Genomic DNA, 24,736 nt, shown 5'->3' with positions numbered 1-24,736 from the left:
AATCAGTGGCCAGTGAATAAAGATAAATCGTGCCTGTGCAATCGACCACTTTACAATATTCACATTCATAAGGTTCAACAGTCTTAAATATTTAAATTTAAATCACCTAGCACCAACCTACTTACATTGTGATGTACCAGGTTTTTGAAACTACATAATTTAAAGATGAACAGAAAATTCAATTGGTAAACGCATGAAAGAGGTTCTGAAATCGTTCTGGTAGATTTATTAAGCGCCACTTGCACCATTACACTAACCCGGGGTTAACCGGTTAAAACTGGAGTTACCGTGGTTACTAGTACAATTTGACACTGGGTTAACGGTTTAACCGCTTAACCCCGGGTTAATGGGATGGTTCAAGTGGCGCTAATATCACTATGCCTACCTTATAGTATGATATGATTTACTTGTTTTAAGGTTAAAGAAATGCATTATATTTCAGTTTTTTAAGTTTTAGTTCGAAATGTTCAATTTTCATGTAGTGCAATTGCAAACTACGTTTTTACGAAGTTCTATCGGTAACGAATTAAAATGGTAACAATAAGTACATATATAGCATTTCTGAATGATCGGTACATATTTAATTCGTAGTAGGTAAGGAACATATTATACGTTTAGTTGCCATAGGTAATAAACGGCAGGATATTCTGTAGTATTAAACTTTAAACTGGTTACTTACTTAGTATACATACATAAGACACTTGGTATAATTTAGATAAATTAGTACTTAATAATATAGACCTGGCCTGGCTATTATAAAAAAAATCCATTCGTAATAACAATATTAATTAAAAAAATACAATCACATGAATTAGGTACACGTTGTACGAGTATACCTAATACATTCGTACAATACTTGGTGCATAAAACTAGTAATTTTGACTGTAAGTTATACTACATATTTAAATGCATAATTCATGATTGACTTAGACTATCGAATGATAATCATAATCCTTAAATTCTAAATGTATGTCAAACATTACAGTATTATTAGCACAAGTCTAAAGTAATAAGGCGCAAAGATGCAATACCTTACTGACATCTTATTCTAAATAAATAAAGCGTTTCACACTGACCTAAACCTAAGACACTTTACTTTGGTTTTTAATAGACTATTCTTATATTAATGGTCTGCCTGTATGTTTCTAACAGGTTTCTGGTATGTATGCACTCATAAAATTAACTAACTTGTATGTACATATACTTTTATCACGTTGACAAAGGACGGATTAATTAATTTCGGACAATTCATTTGTACAGCCACTATTACTACCTACAATTTAATGATCTGTAATTTGCTTGTCTATCACAACATACTTGATTGGATAAGTACATTTGTTCAATAAATGCTTTTGTTTATTAAGGTACCTATTCATGAATTGGACATGCAAAACACGTCAGTTAGCAATAAATTACTAACTCATTTAGGCACTATACCTAGGGTAACAACAATTGATAAATATAAGCAGCCTCGGATTCACAGAATCACATATCTTTTAACTAGGGACACAATGATCGTAAGGTACAAATTTGTACTGTGCCAGTGCATGAATTACATATAATTTGGATTATTCAATGAATTAAAGATTCAAATTATAAATTTGATTAAGGAGTTCAATGCCGTGTTCTTTGGTCACTAAAAAAACATAAAGGAAATAGGTAGGTACTTACCTACTACCTAGTTGACATATTCAACCGACTCGTATTGTGGTGGTAACAATGTAAAGCAGCAGCTGCCCGCCGCCGACGACTAGTGAGAAACGAGTAGCGGTGATAAGTTGTACCTATCTTCACTAGTGATTACTTTCTTTTAGGAAAATGTAAGGCAACTAATATTTGCAATTTCTGTTATATGCGTTTTTTGCAGAATAATATGACTATATCGACTGATCGCTAGTCGTTTTCTCGTCCTCATCCATAAGTGCTTAAGGTAATCAAAATGACCCACTTCGTCGATTGACTTAGAAATCATAGAACATTCCGATAGGTAGGTAACACATTAAAAATGTTCAAAGTCTAGTTGGTGACAATAGGCGCGAGAGGTGTGGGCGATTCGTCGCCGTAGTAGCGGTAGCGAAGCGGCGCAGGCGGCGCTTCGGCGTTAGCGTGCTGCGAATCGCGGTGCCGGCGCAGGTCCACCTTGCGCTGGAACGCTTTATCGCACAATCCGCACGAGAAGGGCTTGTAGCCGGTGTGCTTGCGCATGTGCGTGATCAAATTAGAGCTCTGGCTGAACGCCTTCGAGCACACCACGCACTTGTGAGGTTTCTCGCCTGCAACAAATGTTCTCTATAAATATTTAATCGTTAGTAAGTTAGTTATGCGCAAGTGTATCGACCGCTATGTATACGAAACTCGATCGAAAATATATTAGCTCCTGCAATAGCTCCCACTGCTTATACATCATAGTATGGGAAATATACTAAACCAGGAGCTTGATTTTTAATTATACTTAACTAAGAGTATTTATGTATATTCATCTAGAAATGACATAATAATTAATAATTTCAGGTCAATGTCGTCTTTGTCGGACTCTGTAGAAGCTTTAGAGATAAATAGAAGGTATATCTATAAAGCCAAAAACACTAGAATTTTCCACCAGTAAGGAAATCCCAATGACATAGGTAAGAAAAAGGCACCTGCTTAAACAGTACGAGTACCTACGTAGGTTGTTGGTTTTTGTGTTGAAAAAGACTAGGAAGGCCTAATAAAGGCATTTTATAGTAAAATCACTATAAAACAATAATTAAAACTAAGTGTCCCATTTTCATATTGGAAACAGTAAATCAAAAACAGGTGCGTAATACGCGTTTCGAAATGATTTCGACTTGTATTTAATTATAACATGCGTGGAGCCTACTGACGATAGCGTGCCATCACCTCGTAATTAGGCTTCATAAGCAAACCACTACTTGTCATAATCATAGCCTCCTTTATTATTTATAGTGAAGTTCTCAAACTGATTTAATATGCAGAATCGTTAAAGGTACACTGACATTTATTAGTATTCGTTCGGAAAGTCAGCTGGAAAAAATACTAAAGAATCGATGCTTGTATTGGTTAGGACTAGGTAGTCAAATTCCATTTTTAAAAATAAGTAAGTAAGTATCTAGCAAATGATTGGTAACCATTTGGTTTAAATTGTCTTCTATATTTAAATGAAGCTACCTTGGTCAGTTTAAATTAGCAGTATAATAGCGATATGTTATATGCTACCCACAGCTCGCAACATGTTAACAAAATGAATAAAATGTATTGTAAAGATAGAACAGGATTTAAGGTAGGTTTTTGCCGGTGGCTGGGCAGTTCGGAGCGCCACGTGAAGGCCTGTGAAGGCTGCACGGCTAATTGCAGGCCGAGCCGCATTTTGGAATATTGATGATGAGGCATTTATCGGGAGGACGAGAACCATGTAGGGCCGTTGTAAATCATTGGGAACAGAGCAGCGACGTGACGAGACGTCTCCGGCCAAGACAAATATGTCCGTCACATTTTTTAGGTAATTCGTCTTGTTGAGTTTACTGGAAGTTGTCAGACCGTTATAAAAAACGTTCCTCTTTGATCGCTGCAGCTTCGATTGCGGTCGCGCACGTAGATAGCGCTAAGTGCTGGCTATAAATAAACCGCCAGAACCAGTATAAGATTTATATAGGTTCACCTAGTAGTTTTTGTGAGAGTAGGTACCGATTCCTAGCTAATTAATGTAGAATTGTATTTTTACAGTAGCCCATATTTGGAACATAAAATGAGTCTGAGTAAGGAACTTTCAAAAATGAACAACATGAATGATCGCTTAACGACTAACCTAGCCATTGTACCTTACATACCTATACCTGCCTATATATACATAGGTATTTTACAAGAGCCGTGTATGATACGATCCAGTTTTTTTAAATTTTGATGTTGATAAGAACCTAGTGTTCTATTGCTGGATAAATACCGCCTTCTCTTTCTTTCACTTATCCTGATAATGTTAAGAAAATGTTATGTAGAAAGGAAAGTTTAGTTATTTTCTGTTTTAGGTACATACAAAAAAATCTAACTTATCTACTACTAAATTAAAACTAAAAACTAATACTAAATAAAATTAAAACGTATCTAAGTAATTGGGCCCCTTTGGCATGGTGCCGAGGACGCTAGCTATTTAGAAATAGTTATATACTAATTTGTAGGTACTAAGTATGATTGAATCAATCGTTGGAAGTATGACTACGATTTAAACACGGGCTCATCACCTTCTGAAATTTAAAGCATAAGTTACCGCCGTTACCGGTAATTAAATCATTTAATGGAGTCGATAAAATCAAAACGCTTGCTCGTGTCAGTACCTACTGTCATTTATTTTGTGGCCCCAGTGACTACTTATAGTGCATTCTGCATGAATGAAGAAGGCTTAACGGCGGATCGCGAAGCGATACACCTTCAATTTAATGAACTTGTCTCGGAAGAGGTGCACTTCGGTCATTATCTCGTTCCCGAGCGGCTCGTTAAAAGCGATGAAAACGGTTGAATAATGGTCTTCTTGCGATTGTCGTTTTACTTATAAATTATGCATAATAATTAAACAATTAACAATTTATATCCTTGTAATCATCTTTACGCTGGTTACTAAATAGCTGGAATCGTTATGTGTTTATAGATCTTTCAAACGATTTATTCAATCGTTTATTCAAATCATCAGAAGACTTAAGTATCTATTAGGAAAGTTTGAGTTGGAAATAACAGGGGAGGCTAAGTTGTAGTGACAGTCGAGTTAAAGTGGGCTGTTATGCCTGTTATCGAACGTCACAGCCAGGTGTATCTAATTGGTTAGCATATAATACCATAATATTTTTACAGATTTTTTATACAAAATATTTATCTAATTTCATAACAATAACATTTACTAAGTAGGTTTATATAATTACCTATGTATGACATTACCTAAATACATTTAAGTAATTAAAATATAAGCCTAGTAGGCTTAAGAGGAAAGGGGACGACTGCTTCTCCATACAAACGTAGTCCCCATTTTCCTCCCTGGATATTAACATTATAGAAAATATTTATATGCAATTTGATGTATATTAACGATAGCTATGCCCATTCGTTTGAATTTTTTTTTATAAAAGTTAGGAGCGAAAAACTAATTCCATTTAAGTGTTTTTAAATGCTCATAACTCTTATAATAAGTAATTAAAAATTATAGGAGAAAGGGGCATAACTGTGGTATACATCAAATTGTGTAAAAATATTTTCAATAATGTTAATATCCAGAGAGGAAAATGGGAACTACGTTTGTATAGAAAGGTGATTTCGGGGCGGATTTCCACTGTTGTCTTAAGTGGCTGAATTCCTTCATTACTGGGATTACCAGTTTACGATTCAAGTTAAAGTGAATTGTTCCTATTTTCTACTTAAACTTTCACTTAGTTACAGCTTTCATCGTTTTCATACTTAGATTAAGTTGAAGTCGAACAAAAGTAGAGGTGTCATAATTCGAATAGTTGGCCAAGTTGTTTCAAACTACGAAATTGCTCTGTGTTTTTGCTATTATTGAATATGTAAGTAAGTAGCTAGCTATGGAAAGAATGACTATCATTAAATTCATTGATTTACATCCACCGCCTGCCATACGAATAATTTGCAAAATAACACGCACATTGTACAACAAAAAAGGGAATAGGCGAGTCATTTTTATAGTTCAAACCTTATTTCTATAAGAGTTTTAAAATCGATTTGAATTTATTCTACTTAACTATCCGAGGGAACTTACTAGGTTATAGAGGAGCTGCTGGAAATTTCCGATTATTGCCGCGGACGCACCTCTGTACTAGTACCTATTATTTTTCTACTGACCTGTATGTATGTATGTGTGTTTCTTCATGTCGGACTTCTGGTGGAAGCGTTTCCCGCAGTACTGACAGGGATAGGGTCGTGTGTCCGAGTGGATGAGGAGGTGCGTCGACAAAGTGCTCGACCGCTTGAAGCATTTTCCGCACTGCTTGCACTGCGACAAAAACACAAGCTACTTATCTACAGATATAGTGCAGAATTATTTTCCATCGTATTTTCACGGAAACGTACGAAAGTGTCGTGGTAGTTCAGTCAGTCTCGGTACAAAAAGTACTGACGTCGACTGAAGTAGCATGACGAATACGAACGTTTCCGAGAAAGTACGATGGAAAACAATTATGCACTAGGTACATCTGTATCTGTAGTTCTGTACTTAGTAAAGATTTTAATGTTATTGTTACACTGAAGGCAACCCTTGAGTCGTTTCAAAGGAGCTTTATATCTATTTAGTGCAAGATATTGCATTATCGTATTTATCGTATATTGCACATTTGTATTGGATTATCTTACGTTAAGCGTAACTGCTAAAACACCTTGACACAAAAAGCTTCAAAAGTTTCTAGTTTCAAAGAGTTTTCAGACGATATTTCCGTCCAGCATGAATAGATAATTCTACATTCTGTGTCCGAGACAGTACACAAAGGTTAGTAGGTAGATAGGTACCTACTATATTATCTGAGCGTAACATCAAGCGATCGAAGTTGATGAGCGATCCAATAGAGTTTGATTATCTTGATTACAATATTATTGGGAATAGGTAGGTACATATGTATATAAAAAGTAACAATTTTGCAAAACAAAGAAAATGTGTGTTCTGATACAAATGATGCGTTAATTATTAATTAGACGAGCAGCCTCGCGGCCGTCGGTGTCCATCACCTTCAGCGGTGACAGCCCGCAATAAACTAATTACAGGCCTCACCCTGGCTTTCTTTGATTTCCTTCTACCCGTGATAGCTAAAAAACATTTTTTCCCTGCCCAGTAATTAGTTTCTATCAACGGGTTATTACACGTATTTTACACGCAGTAGGTAAGTAAAACTCGACGTTGAATTTAAAATACAGCTACGGGTTTTACCTGAGGTTCGTTCGCGATCATTAATTCAGTAAGACTGGAGTTCCTATTAACACCTTTCTATCAAATTTTACCTAGAGCTTTTCCTAAGGACCGATTAGGTGGTACCTAGCGATTCTTCTTCTTTGTCGTTATACTCTTTGAGAGTCGTGGTGAACTGACATCAGACACAGATTAAATTTTTAATTAATTTAATTTATTTTCTGCGATTTTCCGCGGTTGGAGGTCATTCTGGCAAATACATTCAGGGGTCTACGTCATAGGTGATGGCCTTTTCATTCATTGTTTCGCCTCGAGACGTGACCGAAGAAACTGAGTATGCGGGTCTTTACGAGAGTCGAAAACCCTTAGCGATCAGATACTAATATTTTAGATTGCGGAAACATAATATCTATGCGGTTCTTAAGTATACATATATATAATTTTACAGTACACTTTGGTTACGATTTTAAAATAGTATTTTAGGTATTTTGTATAAAAATGTTACCAAGAACCTATTGCGCCATCTCTCAACTCGAGTTGGACTCGAATAGAATATGAATTCTCGGCAAACAAATTCTTGCCACTATTGCTACTGGATTGTTGGTTCTGGATTAGACAATAGGTTTTCTTTAGATTTGTTTAAACAGATGTTTCTGGTATGCCACTGAATAATTTCGTCACCTGACTGTTGTGTATTCAAACTTCGTTTTTATGAAATAAATCCGGGCCACGGTATGTTTCAGTTTATTTAGTAAATGTACCTAAGTGTAGGTAACGTATTTCGTGAGTTTCAAATTAATATTTTAACAGACTTGAGTCTTCTTTCTTAGCCATGCCTGTACCGTTTTACATATTCATGCAACCTATTAACCTTAAATATTAATCACGTTTTCAATATTTCCGATTCTTCGTAATCTTACAATCTCGACGTTATACCTACCCGTACCTACCCGTACTAACCGCGCGAAACTTTTACAAGAATCTGATGAAGCCACAAAAATTAATGTATTTGGTCTCATTGCAGGAACGATTAAAGGTGTAATGAGGATCGAGTAGCGGCCATAATCAGGCGGTTAGCCGTTAAGTGCGCCCGCGCAATCCGCGGCGCTCGGTGACAGTTGGCCGGGCAGCTGCCTGCACTCGCGCGCACAAAAACTGATACTTTTTTGGCCGCCTTTTTATACAGTCGATGCACTCTCTTATAAACAACACAGGTGCTAGGGGATGACTGTCCACATATGGTTATAAAGGCAATAAGATTCTTCGTAAGCTTTATAGGTGGAGAAATATAATAATTAAGTACAATTTTGATAACTGACTAAAATAATAATATTTGATAACTATGAGAAAGTATAAATCTAGAAGATGCACCTAATACAACATCACTACACCTTATAAAACTAAGTCACCCGACGCGTCTGTCTATTTGTATGTTCGCGTTAAACTCTAAAACTACTGAACGAATTTTCACGCGGTTTTCACCTATCAATAGAGTGATTCTTGAGGAAGGTTTAGGTGTATAATTTGCTAACCCGTGCGAAGTTGGGGCGGGTCGCTACGCTAGTACCATTATAAAAATATCCGCCGACCGGTCTTGCCTAAGGGGTCATCCATTAATTACGTCACACGTTTAGGGGGAGGGAGGGGGTCAAGAAAATGTGACATATTGTGACATGGGGTAGGGGGGAGACACAAACTTTGTGACGTCACTTTAACTTCATCAGTAACCGAAATTTTTTTTTAAATTATTTTATTCGCTGTACATTTAAATAACAAGTTTTTAAAACGATAATCGTTTTTATTCTTTTAATTTTCTTTCCTAAGCAGTTTTGGGTTATAAAATTACTAATATTTATATCGTCAAAAATATTTTGATAAAATATTAATAATACTTAGGTACTTACTTAATTCGATTTGGCGATTTCGTAGAAAAAATGTGACGTCACACTAGGGGGGAGGGGTTTGCCAAATGTGACCAAATGTGACAAGGGGGGGAGGGGTCAAAAAACCTAGAAATTCGTGTGACGTAATTAATGGATGACCCCTAATGACGCCTATGAAGCCGGGGTTCGAATCCCGGTAAGGGCATTTATTTATTTATGTGATGAGCACAAATATTTGTTTCTGAGTCATGGACGTTTTCTATGTAGACTTCTTAAGATTACCGTGGGACTTAGACAATTCGTGTACTTAAGAATGTCCCTATAATATTTATAATTTATTTATTTATCTGACGTGCATCAACTCGAACATAAAAAAATGCGTCGCCACAAAGTTACTCAAATTACTTAACCTTTGTCGCGAGTAAAACGAACTAAGTAAATTAGTTATGAATGTATCAGATCGTAATAAACGGCTCGTATTTGATTAAGCACTTAGCTAGATCGTAATGAGAGGCACGCGAGCGCCACGCGCCTCACGCCGGCCCGGACGGGCCGCGCCGGCCGCCGCGCGCCGCGCGCGATCTTATGCGGTCCAATGCTAATGGTACCTAATCTACAGTGACTACAGTGACTGTAATTAGTCTAAAATTTGAAAGCTCTTCAATACATCTTAGAGTGTGAACTTTATGGGATAACGAATTTTCCTTCGTAATATCGTATTCCTTTATAATAACGATTGTTTAAACTATGATTTAAGTGACACTATTTACCACGCAAGCTGTTTGGAAGTTTTTAGTACCGCTGTTCAGGCGAACATCGCATACCATAAGTACCCGCTGCTTCAATGCTACCACTTAATTTAATGATAAAGTGTGCAAAACACTGAGTGGCGCTGCAACATTTTTATCGCCGTATGACACAAGGTAATTATTTCTCCAATTATAAACAGAGCCGCGCTGTGATATTAAAAGTTGGAATTTTGATTAAAACCGATGCGGATTTTTATAATGGCGGTGTAGAAAAAACGAAAGGTACAAAAATGGCGAGAAGACGAGCGAGAGGCCGCGCCGCGCGACTCGTTTCGAAGCGCGACTACTTATTAAGACAAGGGCAGTTTTTGCTATTTGATTTGTTAAAGAGACTCAAACGGGCTACTGGTTTGCTATTTAAAAACATTTCGAACGGAAACTGGACAGTTATTCTACTGGTTATTCTGGACTCACAGGATGTCGCTTCGCTGATTTCAAAGCTGTAGATTATTTTCGTCCTTTTTCGTACGTTAAACCAAGTATATATGTGTATGCAACCTTGAACACACACAAGGCAAATATATACCTATACACTACTATACATAGGTACAAGGATTATTATATAGTGTAGTCCACGATAAAATCACAAATAATCGGCCGACTTACTTGAAATGACTTTTCGCTTCTGTTTTCGCTCTTGATGAGTGAGAAATTGAGATCAGCCGCGGGCGTTTGAAGGGCAGCGTAAGGTTGGTGTTGTGGGGTGGAGGGACACCGGCAGGGGTCGGGGGTGGACGGACGGTCGGCGTCGGGGCTGGTGCGGCCGCGCTTCACCAGCTCCAGCGGCGCGTCGTCGCGTGGCTCCCAGCGCGGGGACTCGGGCCCACGCTCGCGCTCGCACGCGCTGCCCGGCGACCAGATCTGACGGTTCTTTGTGGACAGGTTCAGCGGCAGCTCCTCGTCGTCTGCAAACAAACTTGTCGGTCACGCAACCGTTCTTCACGCTTTAGGCGCAGGTCACAGAGAACGTCTGAAAGACTTCTAAAATCTCTACAGCTGTTTAATGTTTACAGAAAACTACGTCAATGTAAATGAAATTCATTACAAAATAGCTCATTTTAAGAGACTTCGGCAAACGGCACTTCAAATATAACTTTTTAAAATTGACCATGAGATAGGGAAAAATCTGGATTCTATGGTGATGCACTGGTATCTGTATCTGGGCTACTTGGATACCTACTGGTAAACCGGTGTTAGTTTGAGCACTTTTTTAGCACACGTAGTCAAGTACGAGCTCTTTTACTTCTCATATTTAATATGGCGCTGGTACTTAACCATGGTATAATAATATACTCCGCCTGGTACTCCATTCCCGTCTTTTCTAGGTCACCTAACTGACACGGGCCTACGTCATCATGCGACAGCGCTATATGATAATATGCGATAGCGCTATATATAGCGGCCATGTTGTTGTGACGTAGGCCCGTGTCACTCTGGGAATGGAAGACCATGTTTTATTAGACTATGGTACTTAACGAAAGGATCTTAAATACCTATCCTGCAAATTCATTAAATAATTTTAAATTTTGAGCGCGCTTTTACCGGAACTACAATAGTCCAATTTATTTAAAATTAACATACGTTTTTATTATTTCCATAATAACAAATAACATATATTTACATAAAAGATATATACAGTGGTACTACTAAACTAAATTAATAACTATAATTAATATAGGTTTATAGCTTAAATCTAAAATAGGCCCTTGAGGTATTGTACCAAGGATGCTGGCGGCATTTCCTCGTTGTATCGCAATGCTGATACATTGTGCGAGGAAGCCGCCAGCTCTTCGGTCACCAGTTACATCAACCAGACGCTTCGCGATTTCTGCAAACAACTTGTGCACGCTGGAGCCCCATAATATAGTTTTCCAACATCTCTAACAACTATTTTCATAAAAATCGTAACTAGGTCCTAGGTATGTCTACCTAGAGTCTGGCTACTGAAATATTACACAAATGTTTGGCGGGAAATTCAAAAAATCTTGGGCTGGTCACACTTTGTGTAGTAGGAATTATAGTTTTGATACTAGAAAATATTTTTGATTTTCTGTGCACACGTAAGGTACCTAAGGATATAAGTTAAATATATGTAGACGTGCACTCAAAGTCAACTCACATAATTTCTACCACTATGTAAAGTACAGTCAACGATAAACACATATGTTAACACTTTCTCACCATATACCATTGTTACAAGGCGAAAAATGAAATGTAGTGTAAATAAGACCTAGCTCGATAATACCGTAATATTAATCCATCACCAAAAACAATACATAAGTACTACGTCAAATATCTAAATGCTAAGTATCAAAATATTTATAGAGCACCAACCTCCTAATTTGTTTACATTTGTGTAGGAGTTGTAAACATTGCAGTTTTTTTGTTATACAACGCTACACGTCGACTTCGCACATTGTCGTAATTATTCAAGAGCTTAAATAATAGTTTGCGAACCTCACTCACTATAGACATTATTCATTTTATTTAAAATAAACCCCTTATAAACCGCAAACAATTTGAATGAATGACATAAATTGACAACTGACTTTTAGCTTTTTTTTAAATCATAGACAATTGGTGATACAACAACGAAATATCTGTCAACAATTTTTGGCTAGCCAGACTCTATCTACAGTATAAACATATAAAAAAAATTTATAAAAAAAAATATTGTCATCGTAGGTATTGACAATCATAGTGAATGATATCTCTAGAGGTTAAATAAAAGTTGCTTAAATATTAATTTTGTCTGAAAACATGACGCACCTGAGCAATCAAATATTTTAAAGGTTATACTTTACATCTGATTTCAAGTTATTACCGAACGAGACTGGCGATCCAACAAGTTAAAATGTACTAAGTATATGTTTCAGAAATATTCGCAATTCGTCATTAATCGTGATAAATGTCTTGTATCAATGGTAGTATATCACTACGATAATGTAGGTGTCTACATACATTCTAACCTGTTTGAAGTAGGTAAGTCAATTCACTGCGCATGTTAGATAGTGAGTGTTAGCAATGTAGGTTTTCACTATCTTTACTGCTGAATCTTAACTGGCAGCAATAGGTAGGTACTCAAACGCGACAATTAGAATAAGTAATCAGACCTCGGTGTGGAAAACTCGGTTTTCGCCGAGGAGGTAAACGACTTTTAACTAACGTCGTATCGTACGAGTTATTAATCAGCACCTTACTTACGCCGATAGCTATTCTAATGAGGCATGTACCGAAAGAGGAAGCCTTGTAAGGAGGCCAAAGTGACATGCGTATGTCGCTACAGGTTTTCGACTGCTTTTAAAATATTTAGGTTACGTGGCAGATTCTTGGAAAAAATAAAATATGCAAATACCTTTTTAGATGCGTTTCTTTACATCAACCATTACATATACTTAATCAGTAAATACCTATACCTAGTAGAACACCTCTCCAAAATTAAAAGTTATTAGGTATCCATTTTTTAGTAATAATTATTTAAATTTAACGTGCCAAATGGGAAAGGAAATGTACATCTCCGCCTAAAGGATGACTCACGCTAGACCGGGCCGTGCCCGGGCCGAGGCGTTCGATATGTCATTATCTATGACGGCTGATCGGTGATCACGTGGTGCTTTCCATAGAAAACGAAGCTCCGGGCCGGCCTCGGCCCGGTCTAGCGTGAGTCAACCTTAACGCGGATGGTATTCATAAGTAGAGCACGGGTTAGTATTTTTAATACATGCCTTCTCTAGGTGGCGTGTGTCTGGCAAGCTCGATAGGAGTTCGGGCGTACTGCGGAGAGTGGCGAGGCAGCAGCAGTGGCCAGACACCTCCTCCTGCGCCGTATAGGGCTCCGAGGCCGCTGCAGTACATCAATGCTCCTAGTTCTGTGTATAATAGTAAACAACGGTTTATTAATCTATTTCATTAGAGGTATTCATAAAATATGTGAAGTTTAGGGCCGTTTCTCATTGTTCGGCCCGTAATGGGGTATCGCATATGACTCCTATGTGTCAGTGACTATAGTAACTATATTTATGATGAGCTACCAGCAACAGCCGAACCTTACACAATAATATGTTATGATCGGGCAAAACGGCACCTACCCGTGGCTCTAGCATACTGCTTCAGAGCTCTGCCTGCTATCTCGATGTCTCCGAGCTGCAGCAAGTTATGGGGTAGAGTCGGCGACTGCGGCGGCGACTGCGGGGAGGACGGCGACTGGGGCGACACACTTCGCTCAGGGGAGGGGAAGCGGTGCGCGGGCGGCGGGGACGACAGCTGGAACTGCTCCGCCAGACGGGAGAGAAGTACGTGCCTGGACATCCTGAAACAAAATAACCAGAATGAAGATAGCAACGCCCAAATAGAAGTCCATCAAACTCTGTGCCGAAAATCATTCTGAAGTAATTTTACAGGTCAATAATTATCTCTACCTACTATTCATGGCAAATAAGTTACGAATACCCTAAATTTACCATACACCGATTGGAATTAATCCCAAGCAAACCTTTTTATTAGTATCTAATTAAGTAATTGACTCATCATCATCATCATCATTTCAGCCTATATACGTCCCACTGCTGGGCACAGGCCTCCTCTCATGCGCGAGAGGGCTTGGGCTATAGTCCCCACGCTAGCCCAATGCGGATTGGGGACTTCACATACACCTTTGAATTTCTTCGCAGATGTATGCAGGTTTCCTCACGATGTTTTCCTTCACCGAAAAGCTAGTGGTAAACATCAAATGATATTTCGTACATAAGTTCCGAAAAACTCATTGGTACGAGCCAGGATTTGAACCCGCGACCTCCGGATTGAAAGTCGGACGTCATATCCACTCGGCCACCACCGCTCCTAAGTAATTGACTAAAAAGTAAAAAATATCCTTAGATTGATGAACATACTTAATTGGTGTATTCTCTTTCGTTGACAGCATAACGTGCATAGCAGCAAAACACATTTATCAAGATTTCACAGGCATTAGTGAACGATTCTAAAGTGGCGATATCATCGTAGTTTTCACGTGACCGGCGTCATTACGCCGGCCATCTATTTGTCGACACCGCTCGCCCTGATTAATCCATTCGCTTGTGTTGACAGCGAATCGCATTAAAAGCTCAATCAAGTAAATGTAGAATCAGAATAATGGAGCGACACGGCGCCCTCTGCGTACGCGCATTAATAATGCACACTTCAGCAAAAACAATCTTCATTAAACTAACGCACCTCCACCACCCATTTGACCGATGAAAGTGTCGTACGTAAACATCAATTTACGGCTACTATAGCTATTCCCATTACAAATTAACAAAAATATATCATACGTTCACATCAAAATGTCAAAGCAAATCAAAAGTAATGAGTTTCAGGAATGATTTGCCGAAACTATCTAATTACTGTAATGACGGTAGAAATGCAAAGCTATACGATACGTTAGATTAGTTATTAGACTCTATATTAATCGTTCCAGCGAATGTGCACCTTATAGTGAGGGTCCCGATAACGATCTTATTTATGAAGCAAATTGTGTAATTTCATTTCTTGTCCTACAAATAGGGCAATTGATTCGAGCTACCTATTACAGCTAATTGAGTAACGAGTGAACTTATGAGGGGGTTGTGTGTCGCAATTTCTTGTGTCTATAAAGAGTGGTAATTATTTGCCGTCGACTGCTGTCATATTTTTTACTGTGTGAACCCAGTGGGAACTCGCGCAAGTGTTAAGAAAATCAATCAGCGCTATATAGCATTCGAGAACACCTCGAATGCGAAAACTAGATATGAAAACTCGTTGTGAGTTCTATTAAGAAAGGAATAAATTATTATTTTTCATCACGATTGAAATGTACCTATCTGTATAATTAAATTACCCAGTAAAATCGATATACAAAGACAATACAATCCAGCAGCAATACATATATCGAAACGAGCTAGATTTTCACAAATATCTGGACACGACTTTATTGTGACAGCAAGGATGACTCACGCTAGACCGGGCCGTGCCCGGGCCGAGGCGTCCGACATTTCATTTTCTATGAAGATCTGTGATCACGTGGTGCTTTCCATAGAAAACGAAGCGTCGGAAGCTCCGGCCCGGCCCGGCCCGGTCTAGCGCGAGTCATCCTTTAAAGTGCATGTTCAAATAATTTTGAGCATAGTAGAGTATAGAGCAAATACGATGGCGTATTCATGTGCTCATTAAATGTGAAGAGCGCTTGTAGTTAAAGCCTATCCAAGTTTTGTTATAATTAGTTGTAGATTCTAATCTAACGTAGGTATAATTGCTGTATTATCGATTTCAATACGTTCTAAAGATTGCTGTGCTTTGAATTGTCACAACCTGGTTGGAAAGCGCTAGAATTACCCACTTCAGTGTAATTTGCAGCGTATAACTTATACTACTGGCGGAATGTAGGCCTGAATAAATAATATGCTAAAATTACCTTCGCTATCACTTATGACTTTTCAATCAACATTTAAGCAGCTTGTCAGCCAGTTATTTCATGATACTTTTGCAGAAAGGATTTAATGACGGACCAATTTGCTCTGGCTATGTTAGGACTTTAATTTGTATCCTTAATTTACCTACTTAATATCGTGCATAACATAATTTTATTGTATTTCTAACTTCCATCAGATGTGAGATGAGATATGACCAAACTAAATAACTGGCCGAGTTTTAGGGGCGAAATGTTGAGAGAAATCTTTGCAATAGTGTAAGCTCGAAATGACATCTGGGTCATACTACTTTGTCTTGTTTGTCCCCAAAAGTAAACATTGAGCATTGGTAAATCAAATGTTCCTAATTTTTGTTCAACCCAATACTACAAGGCCGGATTAAGGCGACATAAGTCACAACTAGAAATGCGGCTATAATTATTAAACATTAATTTTCCTTTTCTTAGGCCGCTTGTAGTTGTTATATAAATTATAATCTGAAAAAACGGGGCACTTAACTTATAGCGTGATGCCTGCTGTTATTTGAGTTATATATGTCAACTTATATGAAATCAGAATCAGTATTTAATGCTACTCCGGGTCTTCGAAAGGAATATATTTTAATTCTGTATTAATTTATTACGATAATAAGCTATTTATATTATATTATATTTCTATATCTTATTTATATTATATTTCATTTTATTTTATTTTATATTTCACGATACCATAAAATACACACGTAAGTATTCAATTAAAATTAATAAATAATAACTACTTAAAACATAAATCTAAAAATATAAAAATTAACCTAAAAATAAAAATCTAAGACTAAAAACAGATAAAAATATTCCTAAAATTAATGCAAATCGTTAATTTATTATTCATTTTATATTGATCGTAGTATGTATGATATTTGCTAATTAGATAGCAATAAATTTTGTTCCTTTTTTTCTCACATCCTGTCATAAAGGAAGCATCTATCGTATTCTTTTATATTATGCAATTTTAGTTCTTAACAAATTTAATGAATATTCAATAGGTATTTGTTTTTTTATTATTATTAAGAAATGTCAATGTATTAAAAAAATACCTAATATTAAAAGAAGGATCGGATAAGATAATTCAGTAGATAGGTAATTTTATTTGATTTAATTTCACACACACGATAATGGCATCACAAACACGAGGACAATTAGAAGGCTAGGTACCTACACTACTAATATCAGTTATCGATTTACACTGTCTTTGTTATTGAAACGTCGCCTTTTCATACAAACGTTGTCCACATTTTCCTCTCTGGATATTAACATTATTGAAAATATTTTGACACAATTATTTTTGAATTAGTATAAGAGTTAAAAGCATTTATAATTTTGTATGAAATCTGGTTTTTGCTCCGAATTTTTACAATAATCAAAAAATCGAAAAAAGACACGTTGAGGCATAGCTATGGTTAATATACATAAAATTATATAAAAATATTTTCCATAATATCAATATCAAGAGAGGAGAATGGGGACTACATTTGTATGGAAAGTTGCCGTCCCCTTTGCTCTTAATTACTCAAACAATTTTGTTGCGGCTGACTAAACACAATGAGCGGTATTATGAACTTTTGGGTGTTTGTGTGTCTGATGTCTGCGGCGTCGTAGCTCCTGAACGAAAGTTTCAGTCTTCGCAATGCTTGAATTGTCCCCGGTAAAATGTTTGATTTTAACAAATGTACGTGTATCCTTCACTTAAATTGTGATAGGGTGTTAATTAGGAGAGGTAATTTAAGAGTCTTAGATAAATTCGAAGATCCATTCCTAATCAATTCATAGAAAAATTGTTCAATGTTGTTTGAAATAGGTACATATTTACTATAAAACTGTTATAAACACCTTATAATTGTTTAAATCTGTGATTTGTTCGTTAAAAATCAAATTAGCTTTGATTATTAAAGATTAACTTAAAATGGGCGGGCGTACTTACCTCGTTTGGGCGGGAAACTACAAAATGATTTTCCTATCGCACTCACTGCTGCTTCCACTGTAACGTTGACGTCAATGTACTTAGAATTGATTTCAAATCCACCAATTAATTCTAGATTTAATCATAACTAGAGGTTGTGTTACGTAGGGGTGTCGAGATCGCGAGCGCGCAGGCTGCGACGCTGGCATGCGCTAGAGGTGCGGTGCGTTCGGCGCTCGGCACCTGACTGAGTGGAGGCTCTCGCGCCCCGACCTACCCGACTACAGTACCACTATAACGTTATTTTTTTCAAAACTCTGCTAACAAAAAACGAGCAGGTCGGGGAGGCTGCGCATTTAAGAAATGATTTGATGAAACGGCCACTTGACAGGTGGCTCGCGTCGCGCTCGCATCGAGTACCAGTTAATTGTCGGTTGCACTTAGATAGTACGCCGACGGCAAAGAGAAGCCCTGAAAAATTGCTTTTGTACATTAATGCCCTCAAATAAGCGGTTGCTGCTTCTGTGACATTAAAGTTCCCCTATTTTGAAGTGCTGCTTTTAGCTAGAAGCAGGTTTTTAAATTGCAGTTCAGCTGAACGGCATGTTGCGCTTGCACCTTTGTAACTCTTGATTTTCTTAATAATTTCAAAAGCGCGGGGGCCTTATTTAGATGTAGGTATTTTAATTTAGATTAATTTAGTTTTTAATTTTATTATAAGTAGTTTTATATAATAATAAGGAAAGTTTATTTGTAACACCCAATATTATAGTAAAATAAATGTAAAATTTACAAAGTTTAAACACATTTACAAATATTCAGGTAAATATTTTCAAGCACGTTAATCGCTGGTTCTCAATACTGTCTGTATAGGTATGTCGTTATATACGTATGTAATCAGTGGCTAATCTTTAAATCCGAGTACTGTAATCGTATATGTTGAGATTAGAGGATTTTAGGCGCGCGGGAAGCTCCGTTAGTTCGGGCGCGCTCCGCCCACCGCGCCGCATTGGCTGCCGTCTAGCGCTGGGCGGGGCGACGCTTAGATTTGACTTAGGGAAACAACGTGAAAATTTGCTGTGATTTGTTAAGTATCAAACTTTGTCGTTTCATTTAAGTACCATATGTAATTAGTTAAGAGAGTAGAAAATACAAAGCAAATCAAATACAATTTTGGATTTAAATTGCATAGATCTGCAACAGTCGATTTTTCAACGCTGAAAAGTATGTAAAAAAGAGGCCGAGCCGACGCCACGGGAGCAGCTGACCGAGCCTTATTTATTCGCGGCCGTTGTAAGGCGACGTGTACAAAGAAACGTAACATATATCTACTATAGGTAGGTACCTTACTAGAGAAACAGATAGGAATGTTTTAATGATTTTACGTCTGTTTTTGTTCGGTTTATAAAACGAGCTTTAGACCAATAAAACGATAAGTAGGCTTATAATTACAGTTTTGGCCTTTTAATTTTTCTTTAATATTTCATTTCGGGACAACCGGTATTGCAGATGAGGCAAGGTTCATAGTCCTACCAAATTTTCTAACCAGGTTCACCAAATTAGTATTTTTTACAGTTACATTTTTTGTAGCGCTACCTATCCATTTCAATATTTATAATTGCTCGTGTATTTTTAAGTGTGTGTGAGAGTTGTAAAAACCTGTGCGAATTAAAAAAACACTCGCCGACTACGAGATGAAGCAGTTTTAGCGACATTAAAACCTATTAAAGTAATTATATACTTAGTCGATTAACTCTTTGTAATAGCAATCTGGGAAATTCAATTAGGCGTCTAATCTGCTTTGGTTGCATCGTGTTGCGTTACAGGAGCTTATAGGGCTTCAGGGGAGGTGCTTCAGGCGCGGCGCGTGCAGCGCACAGACTAACGATCACAGAGGTTACATTGGGTTAGCAATTTAGCATTTATGTATCACGTGTGACATTAATATATCAAAAAAGTGACAGCAATACTTACCTATACGGATTGAAACGTACTACTTATAGGTAATACTTACCTCTCTTGTCGAATGATGCTCAGTGCGAGTAACTGTCACATAAAATGTTTGTAGACAGTTTTGAAGTTTAGCACACTAATTTATTTCCTTGTAAATGTAAGATATAAGTAATAAAAATACGGTATATATAGGTTTCGACCGGTAAAGATATAGATATGTATGTTTTTATACTACATACATACTTTAATAATTTTTTAAATTAAGTTAAAAACTTTCTTTATTTTTTTGCTTAAAGTCTGCTATCCAAAAAGAAATATACTTACAATTATGTAATTCAGTTTCCTAAGGGGATTAATTTCTATGAAATTTTTTAGACTCCAAACCAATCAGGTAGAAAGATTAATACTTAGTAGTCGGTTAAAAATTTATGGAACTTTTAGGTAACAACTTAAAACTAAACTGAGTTGAGAACCTGGAGTTTTTCAGAAGTCATATGCTTAATAGTGACAAGACCGTGGAATCACTGTTCGCTAAACTACGATGTGTCATAACGGCGAGCGAGTCGCGTGGATGCGCAGGCGTCGCAGGGCGCGCGGCGGCGGGGGAGGGGCGTCACGGCCCGTTAGCGCGGATCCTCGGCGCGTGCACATGTCGCCCCGGCACGCGCCCAACTTTTTATCATCCTTTTTCTGTTTTTGTTTTCTCCCTTTGTTCGAATTTTGAATTAAATCGGTTTTTTCGATTCGGCATTAATGAAGCTCTGGGTCGGTTACGATTGCTTTTGTGATTCAGAGATAAGTAAAAACGTGGACACACGTTTTTAAACTGAATCAGAATAAGGATCTTGATAATTTACATACGATTAGTGCGCACCTACTTAATATTTACTCAGTTTTCTGTGTCCTAAGCGAAAAATTAATGTTTTTATTTGTTTAGACTTTTAATCTGACAGCGCTTAGATTGCATCGCAGTACACATTACAGCTTTTAAGTGAAGTGACTAGATAAGTAAATCAAAATAAAACGCCGGGAGGGTATGTTTCAGCTGCGGGCGTACCGGTTTGCGCAGCGCAGGCCGCTGTCGCCGCTCGCCATTCCTCGCAGTCAACTTTTATTAATTGGGCAGATGAGAGCCACGGCTACCATGATGAATACTTCTACCTTATAAGGCCATCAGTTTGCGAAACCTTTTATAGATTCTCAATTAAAAGTGTCTATTATAGTTAATAGGACGCTCGGACATAGTAGTTTATAGAAAAAGGAATATTTGCTTTAAGTACGGGATAAAAAACAGGTAATATAACGGAAAGGACGATTAAGTGGAATAAAATATAGCGTGGGGGTGCGGGTGGCAGGTGGCTGCGGCCTAGTGCGGAGCCCGGGCCGTCCTGCCGACGTGCCAACGCCGCAGTGCCCGACTGACTAAACGTCTTTAAGATTTTATTTCCTTTCTTTATTAGGTTTAGATTTAGAATCGAACATGCTTTATTTTAATGAGTACATTCCGTAAAGCTGAAATGTATTTCCTATAACTGAAGGGCTTTATTTCTTTCTTTAATTGCCAATACTTGGACTCCAGACAAATGAATGTAATCGGTGCCTAAGCGCGTAGTAGGTATTTTAGAAAATTACAAAGCTACTACCTAATTAAGTACATATTAAAATGTAGGGTGCAAGTTTGTGTTCTTCTAATAAGAATCTAATCAGTAAATAAATAAAGCAGAATAAACTTGGTAAAATTTTGCAGATTATGTATCAAATTTAAAAATAAGGGCCTAAAATAAAAAATAAAAAACTCATGCATGAACATACATCGGGGTTTTTGGTGCGGGAATGTTAACACTAGCCATAAAATAGGTAAAAACTGTAAAACAGATACTTTTTAAACATACTAAGGGCCACTTGCACCAGTACAATTAGGACACTGGGTTAACGGTTTAACCGGTTAACCCCGGGTTAGTGGTATGGTGCAAGTGGCGCTAAGCATATTTGGAGCTTACTACCTACCTATTTTCAATAGTTTGGTAATTATTTTACAATAAACAAAGTTAATAAATACACGCAATCATTCCCGCACCAAAAACCCCGATGCATGTATGTTTATGAGTCACCTGGGTGTCTACAATCATGTTATCATGTATCGCCAACGTTTGTGTGCGACGGTCACATCACTACCCACCCTCGGTAGACACGGCCAAGACTCTCGACTAGCGGCATGTGCACCCTTAACGGATTTATGTAAACGCGCGGGTCGCGTGCCGCACAGATGCCTTACACACCGACCGACCCTGATTTAAATAACCGACTTACCTGTGCCGGACTAAAAGTGTCGTTTTACTAATGTGCCTAAATGAAAATATTTATTTATTTTCAGGCAACTATTGGCCCATAGATAAATACCTTAAAACTAGCATACCTACATATTATTATAAAATATATCTTAAAACTAAAAACACACAATTATGGCTGTGATCTAGTTCGCAACCCCACAGTGTCAGGGAGCCGGCCGCGGAACCGCCGGAACTTGACACTCTTCGGCCAAAACTCCTCCTTGGTTAGATGTTCAGTCGGAACGCTCAGCACAATAAAAAAATCACACTGTGTCGAGATTCCAACTTCACGACCCTCAGGATGAATCCGGACTTGACTCGTACATACTTTACGATCTCCTCGACCTTCGTAAGAGAGTTTTCTAAAGAGGGATCAATTGAAAACGAACTCAAAATCCTCCATCGACGTAACAAACCCTTGATAATTCTGCTGTGCTTATGTTTAATTAAGTTTTAATAATGAAACCTACCAAATTAAGTAGGCGTGGACTGGATCCCTCAGTATAGATAGAGGGGTAGAAGAAGACCCAAACGAAGATGACGGGACAACCTCGATACATTCTGTGTGGAGTGGCAGAAATGTGTAATTGTGCACTGGACTGGACAGAGCCAAGTGGCGGGAAAGAGGGGAGAGCTTTGCCCAGCAGTGGGGCACACCGCACACTAAAAGGCTGATTTAATAGGTAGACGCGGGCAAAATTCCTGCATCGCGGAGGCCAATTCGAACCTACATTCCGATATCAAAATTATGTCAATTTTTTATTATTCGTCCGTGCCTCTCGTGCGTGCGTATATTTGAATGAATTTGGCCTCACTGGCATGTGCTGGCTTGGGTGTAGCTGTCGGTTTCTTTTGAAGATTTGATTAAATTTTATTGAGATTAAAACAGTATTTTATTACCGATTTAATCAAATTGATAAGTTTAATAACGAGTAACCAACTTTGTCCATAAGTACTCTTAATATCAGTTTTATTTTAATATCAAATTCTATCATGGCTTTAATACTCGGCTATCATTGAAGTGGAACGAGATTATGTTCAGTATAATGTCAAGCCTGCGTAGCCGCCGCTGTAATCCACTCAAATAATCGCTAAAAGGTCTAAGCATATTATATATGAACCTTATACACATGTAATAGAGTCGTAACTCCATCGCAGACACAAGCCCTGTATTTGTGTTTGAAGACTCGCTAATAAACCAGTAAACACTCATGATTTATACGATCGAATCTCGCAGAAGCGCCATTGGCTTTTATTGCATTATTATAAAATTTATTCTTATTAAAGCTGCCTGTATTACAGTACTGGGTGAAATATAGCTCATCGATTTATTTTAAATGGATTGAGAAATTATTTTTAATAAATTTAATTCTGTTTGCAAGTGTTTGTTATAATTAAAGCTCTAAACTCGGTATCTACTAAGTTTTTATGGCTTGGGCAAGCTGTGAGCGTTTACGTTGGATTTACGTTTAATACGGTGTTAGGTGTTAGTTTTGACTTTGCGAACTAAGGACTATAAGTATACCAAAATAGGTCTATGAAGTATACCTGATTCTAATCGTGCATAAGTAACAAACTAATAAGGCCAATTAAAAAGTAAATACGTATTGGGAAGGTGCTCTAAAGTAATTAGTTAAAGTTTTGTAAGAATAAACGTGGTAGGTAGGTAGTTAAAAGAATCACTTAAATGGTTGGTAACTCAGGTCCAGTAGAAGTTACATTTACAAAAAAAATCAATACAGTTTTTTTTTAATTTATAGGTAGGTATGTACTTGTTTCCATTTCGGTTCAAATCTGTTCTATTAAGGAACCGCCTTAATGTAGGTACCATAGCTATGTATGTATTAGTATTTAGTAGCATAGCTGATGACACTTTCATATTTAATTGACATCATTGATGTGTGAAGGAGCTGATGGTGTCATCAATATTGATGACACCAGCTCCTGGTTCACCTCATCGCGCAAGTCGACTATAACCAACCTTCCCTTTCTTATTAAGTATATAGTAGAGCTACGGTACTGTGCGGCAAAGGGACGAAATACGCTAGAGTTAGACCAAGAAAAGTCCGGAACTATTTTGATAGCAGATAGCACAAGCAGTGCAAGTGTTATTTTAAATGTCAAACTTCTATGAAATTCGTTGCAGACTTGTCTTGGTCTAACCCTAGCTTGACTTGAGTCAAGTCTCAAAATACGAGTAAGTAGCATATTTGCAAACCGTTAGACGTAGGTACCTACATCGAAACAAAAATCAAAGAATTTCGGTAGGCAAAAAGTACAGTTTTGGCTGAATGCTCCGCCGAATGTGAAATTTGGGTAAAAAATGCTAACATATCTATAATTACGAATTCGTGATATAGGATTGAAGGTCCCAGGGCAACAGTTTGCCGGAGTCATATGGCGGGCGGGCGGCGCGCGTACAGAAACCGTAAAAGATTGTCGTGGGTACGCAATCGCGCTTCGAGCGATACAAAGCTGCATTGTGTCGCGT

The 24,736-nt window shown here is 37.6% G+C and overlaps 1 protein-coding gene across 1 annotated transcript; it reads right to left on the bottom strand.

The window, feature by feature from the left end:
- Positions 1-1,894: 1,894 nt before the first annotated feature.
- Positions 1,895-18,468, bottom strand: LOC134791102 (endothelial zinc finger protein induced by tumor necrosis factor alpha-like). Its single transcript, XM_063762135.1, has 6 exons — positions 17,984-18,468; positions 13,673-13,893; positions 13,310-13,453; positions 10,191-10,489; positions 5,839-5,989; positions 1,895-2,273 (listed from the first exon to the last, which is right to left on the bottom strand). Exons 2-6 carry the CDS (start codon positions 13,890-13,892, stop codon positions 2,017-2,019), a joined length of 1,071 nt encoding a protein of 356 aa, XP_063618205.1. The 5' UTR covers position 13,893; positions 17,984-18,468; the 3' UTR covers positions 1,895-2,016.
- Between the last annotated feature and the right edge of the window lie 6,268 nt (positions 18,469-24,736).

The sequence above is a fragment of the Cydia splendana genome, chromosome 5 (genome assembly GCF_910591565.1).
Source record: "Cydia splendana chromosome 5, ilCydSple1.2, whole genome shotgun sequence".
NCBI classification, from domain to species: domain Eukaryota; kingdom Metazoa; phylum Arthropoda; class Insecta; order Lepidoptera; family Tortricidae; genus Cydia; species Cydia splendana.
This window is presented reverse-complemented; position numbering and strand designations above follow the sequence as displayed.

Bases quoted from the DNA above. Each gene is read 5' to 3' on its own strand.
- LOC134791102 (XM_063762135.1), bottom strand. From the start codon at position 13,892: ATGTCCAGGCACGTACTTCTCTCCCGTCTGGCGGAGCAGTTCCAGCTG. The intron at 10,490-13,309 runs GCATGTATTAAA...GTTTGTTTGCAG, and splicing joins ACACACGCCACCTAGAGAAG to ACGACGAGGAGCTGCCGCTG. The intron at 2,274-5,838 runs GTCAGTAGAAAA...CATTTGTTGCAG, and splicing joins ACACACATACATACATACAG to GCGAGAAACCTCACAAGTGC.